This window comes from Silene latifolia, chromosome 2, assembly GCF_048544455.1.
Source record: "Silene latifolia isolate original U9 population chromosome 2, ASM4854445v1, whole genome shotgun sequence".
Classification (NCBI taxonomy): domain Eukaryota; kingdom Viridiplantae; phylum Streptophyta; class Magnoliopsida; order Caryophyllales; family Caryophyllaceae; genus Silene; species Silene latifolia.
Genome location: NC_133527.1, coordinates 51,776,004 through 51,781,105, shown reverse-complemented (window position 1 = coordinate 51,781,105; position 5,102 = coordinate 51,776,004). Strand labels below are relative to the sequence as shown.

General features: G+C 35.1%; 1 protein-coding gene and 1 long non-coding RNA gene across 2 annotated transcripts; one reads left to right on the top strand and one right to left on the bottom strand.

The window, feature by feature from the left end:
* Positions 1–214: 214 nt before the first annotated feature.
* On the bottom strand, positions 215–1,157 carry LOC141629618 (uncharacterized). Its single transcript, XR_012537318.1, has 3 exons — positions 947–1,157; positions 698–731; positions 215–545 (listed from the first exon to the last, which is right to left on the bottom strand). It is a non-coding gene; the product is annotated as an uncharacterized LOC141629618 (long non-coding RNA).
* A 1,899-nt stretch (positions 1,158–3,056) lies between these two features.
* LOC141642751 (uncharacterized) lies at positions 3,057–4,494 on the top strand. Its single transcript, XM_074451670.1, has 2 exons — positions 3,057–3,349; positions 3,948–4,494. The coding sequence occupies exons 1-2, from the start codon at positions 3,241–3,243 to the stop codon at positions 4,232–4,234; spliced, it is 396 nt and encodes a 131-aa protein (XP_074307771.1). The 5' UTR covers positions 3,057–3,240; the 3' UTR covers positions 4,235–4,494.
* The last annotated feature ends 608 nt before the right edge of the window (positions 4,495–5,102 follow it).

The window sequence follows — 5,102 nt, the reverse complement described above, 5'->3', positions numbered from 1 at the left end:
AAGGAGAGATTACCTTGCCTCTTAATTGAATGGGATTAACTGATTATGCTCCTAATAGGGCTGGGTAGCCTATATCTTAGTTTTCTTTTTATAGATAAAAAAGAATGAATTGACTCATTGAGGTTATTCACTTGCTAGTGTACTTGCCATAAGGCCCATAAAGAGCTTGTTAGCTAGCGTGGTTAGCCTGTTAAATTGCTAGTCGTGTTCCATACAATACAATCTATACTGACCAATTTGACCGTATTAATAGAAAATAGTCATAGTCCTAAGTATTATCAGAAAACAAAGATATACTCCGTATAAATATATTAAGGAGATTTTGGGGAGAAAGTGAAACAAACTGGAGTTGTGAGTATTCGGATGCTAACTGTCTTCATAGAAGCTATTTCTATGATAGACTCTGAACGATTATAGATCTCGGATATCAGTTCATTGGATCCTCCACCCAATACTCAATAGCGTTCTGTGCGTTAATTAAGTACGATCATCAAAGACCCATTCCCACGCTTCTTATATGATTTACCTTGAGCTTAGAATTAGTGCTGTGTATATGTACAAACAATAGCAAGTTAGTTCCGAATTCATATCAACTATACTACGAAGACGTAGGTCAATATCCTAACAATATGATATACATACGTAGCAATTCAATGCGTAGTAGTATGATAAATGTAACAAAATAATGATATGTTACCTGGTGCCAACTTACGACGAACTTGTCTAACAACCTGAAAGAAGAGGTAATAAGATAATATATTTCATTATTAGACCATATATACAAAACTATTCGTTTTGATCATTGAATACAAAATAAAATAAAAAGTTGTAGATAAACGTTTTCTTTGTCATTGATTGATTGTTGATATTGGCAGTCATGGCAGATAAGAAGACAATAATGATACTAAATTATAAATTTCAAGGGCGTTTAACAGGAAAGAAATACCTTAACAAATCTTGATTATATACATATGGTTTTATGATTATCCTTCCATCTTGATCACATGCTTTGCAATTCCTGCAAATCATAAGCCAATTTATAACAAAGCTCCACAAAAAGTCGGATGGTGTATGTAAATCAACAATCAACAAAAAAAAATTAAATCATATAGACCACAATAAGAAATTATAGCAATATAATGTACGTGCAAATTTTGATGCCAAATAGATGATGAAGCATGTATATATATATATATAGTATAAGGTTATACAGTTTAGTTTGATTTTAATTATTCATAATTTAATCTTTTTTGAGTTTGCATCCAACTAAAACGCATATATATTAAATATATCTTCGGTGAGTTGTTGAGCAAGCTATGTTCTTTATTTTAAAATTGATATTTATTTATTTATGTAATATGCAAAACTTGGACTCTCTGTAATCGCTCGAAAAAAGCTTCCTTTATTAATATAGATAGATATATATTGATTATGCGTAAATTATACCATAATTAATACCTGCTTTTAGCAAAAGATTATCCGTCTCGATTAATAGTTATTTTTTGCTTTTAGCAAAAAGATTAAGAAAATAAATATGAGTGAATTTGGATCACACAAATCACTTAACCTTACATGTACATGAAAAATGACCCACAAAAGGAAATAAATAACTATTGACCGGGACGGCGGGAGTATATGACAAGATAATAAATAATGTCTTAGGTGTATTAAAACCATTGTATAAATAAGTAGAGTAATTCTACCGTCCTCCCGGAGGACGGTACTCCTCACACACCGTCCTCCGGGAGAACGGTAGAATTTTTGAAATAAGTAAGATCAAAATTGTCTTATATAAATATTTTAGAGGTGATTGGTGGCGGATTTAGCTTGACCACGAGCCAAGCTAACTTGATATTTTTTCCCCGGGATAAGGACCAAAAGATTTTGGACGGATTTATAAGTCGGAACTTTGTAGACTTGGAAAATTCACAAAATTTCGTCGTTGATATCCGTCGAGCTTTCGACGGATACCATTTTCTCTCACAAAATACCCATGAGAGGTGAGTGGGGAAGACACGTGGAAGTTCACCTTGTCCTCTCCTTTTGTGAGGGTATTCAGCTTGTGACGGAATTAACCCGTCACAAGCAGGACGTTTTGTGGAAAATTACATGATCTATACTCGTTTTGTTAGCCGACATGAGTAATAAATTATCCCGGCCCGCACAAGAAAAATTCACACAGGACATTATCGCATATATCCAAATCATCGCAAGAATAGTCTTCAAAAATGGAGTATTAATGAGCCAGCAAAAGGCGGGTCATATTTCATCTCATATGGGCAGTTACGACAAATCATTTACTTTTTTCTATGTATTCTATTATTGTCTTAAGCCATGTTCTTTTGGACTTAAAGTCACTTAATTTAAGTTCACTTTAGATCTTATAAGTTCAGTTCAGATCAGATCAATACTATAAGTTCAGTTTAGTTCAGATCCTATACGTTGATTGATTCGAGATCTTATAAGTTGATTCGAGATCCAATAAATTGATTGATTCGAGATCCTATAAGTTGATTCGAGATCCTATAAGCTTAGTTGATTCAATTGAGATCTATAAGTTGATTGATTGATTGAGATCAAATTTGTTTCAGTCCAAAAGAACAGTGCCTTATTTATTTTACAAGAGGATACTTAGAGCATCTCCAATGGTTGAACAAAAGGAGAACAACTAAATTTAAAAGTTTGTTTAGTTCTTTCAACCATTTAGAAGCTTCACATGAAACCATTTTAGTTTGAGCAACTAGCTCCATGTAGTAGTAGCTCAAATGGACCCACAAAAGAGATATGTCCAATTAAATAAATGTATATAAGTCAATTTAAGAACAACTCTTATACTTAACCATTGGGAAAGTTTGTAGCTTAAAAGTGTTTAACTCAAAAATGTGATGTGGAGAGTTAAGCGAGTAGGATTGTTGCTTACCATTGTGGAGGCTCTTAACCCGTCTAAATGAGAATTTAATGACTTAGGTCCCTCATAACCTGCCACTTGCAGTGATATTATTGACGAAATCTGTAACAACCAACCACACAAGTAACACGTACAGTACAACCCCAGTACGCTATCAAGTATAGAGATATGAGTTACGTCTCCTTCCTATAATCTATCCCCCCGACACATAATCCAAAAGAGTGTGAAGGAGCAACTTGATACCGTGCAATTTGCCTATAAAAGGAAGCTGTTAATCTTACTCCAAATTCATAAGTCATAACACCACACTCTTTTATACATCTTCTTCTTATATGCTGAAAATGGTTTCTAAGTCTTTTCTTTTGTTCGGTTTTCTAGTCGTTGCTTTCCTCGTCTCTTCTAAAGTTACAGCTCGTGACTTAGCTGAAACCAGCACTGATGGTGAGCTTTTTTACGTTCATCGATCATTATTTTGCATGCATGCATACATACATTTAGTAAACAAATCGATAGTTAATTAACAAGTTTGATACTGTATATTATTACTCGATATTATTGGTTATCATGGAATACTAGTGCTAAATTGTGTCGAAACACGAGCACATTACTTCACCCTCTATTATAAAACTATGTTTATGTAGTTCACCATCATTGAGTTTCTCATATCTAGACATTTCGTGTCTGTAGTAAAAATCGAGGATAACTGCTAGCTTACAACAAAATGTATGTATGCATGCATGCAAAATCGATCATTATGTATACTCATTTCAATTTTATGTATACATAATGGTCTTACAAAATACTAGTCTCTATTCATCTCCTAGCTCCAAGTGTCTCATTTATTTTCTAAAGGTCAAATTTCTAACTTTAACTGTACATATGTTAAAAATTGCGAGTATAAAATATACTGTGGGAATTAACAACATTTTCAACAATTAAATAATACTACTAACATATTAGTTAAGTATTACGTAAAAGCAAATTGGAGATTTAGGTCAAGGGAGTAACGTTAAATTTTTGCACTTAATCACACTTGCAGCTGACAAAGAAGTAAAAGGCGTTGAAGATGCCAAATATGGTGGACAGTACGGTGGTGGCGGCGGACAGTACGGTGGCGGCGGCAGACAGTACGGTGGCGGCGGCGGACAGTACGGTGGTGGAGGACAGTACGGCGGTGGTGGACACCATGGTGGTGGTGGTGGACAGTACGGCGGTGGTGGTGGACATGGAGGCTGTAATTATGGATGCTGTGGACATCATGGATATAACGGATGCTCAAGGTGCTGTGCTCTTAACGAGAAAGTTGAAGGCAAGCCCAACAACTAAGCTCTGCAGCTTTGTCTAATATTATATTATTATTATTATCATAGAAGATGCTAATCTGATTTAGCACTTCTTGTATGCATTTCCATTCCAATAAAATGTTTGTTAATTATGTAACGTACTTGGGTTTGGATGGAGAACGGTAACTCTTGTTACCTTAGGTGTGTGGTTAAAGAGTAATCTTAATCTAGATGGTAACTCTAGTTACCTCTAGGGAATGTGTAAGATAAGGTTCCTCCATGTTAATGGTTCCCATATATATATATATATATATATATATATATAATCACATCCTCCATCGTAATTTTTTTTTTATTTTTGGTCGGAGTGAAAAAGTAAGTTTACCTAAATCATAACTGATTTAGCCATGAAATGTGCATTTTTATTAAACAATTAGTCTTGCTGAAGACGGGTCGGAGCAAGTGACGGATAATGCCACTCACAAAACGGATAGGGGGAACAAGGTGGGGGCACCCCCATGTGCTTTCCTCTCTCCTCTATTTGGGTCATTTGTGAGAGAAAATAGTATCCGTCACTCCAAAGTGACGGATACGTGCCGTCACAAATGAGATTTTGCGTTTATTAAGAGTCCTAGGACACTGACTAATGGAGAAATAGCGAAAAATAAGCTAGTGAACTATGTAACTCGGATTTACTTTTGGCTTTTACGCCGCTCTCCCCCGACCCGCCCCCGTGATGTACTGAACCTTGGACTCTGTCCTTTCTTTCATTTAATGCACTTCTTTTCCAAAAAAAAAAAAAACTATAAATACATCTTAAAATAAGCTCCGCTTCCTGCACCAGGTCTTATAAGCCACCAATAATCTGGTATACCAAATTTAAACAGTCCGTACTTGCCTCAAGTAGTGTA

Bases quoted from the DNA above. Each gene is read 5' to 3' on its own strand.
- LOC141642751 (XM_074451670.1), top strand. From the start codon at position 3,241: ATGCTGAAAATGGTTTCTAAGTCTTTTCTTTTGTTCGGTTTTCTAGTC. The intron at 3,350-3,947 runs GTGAGCTTTTTT...TCACACTTGCAG, and splicing joins AGCTGAAACCAGCACTGATG to CTGACAAAGAAGTAAAAGGC.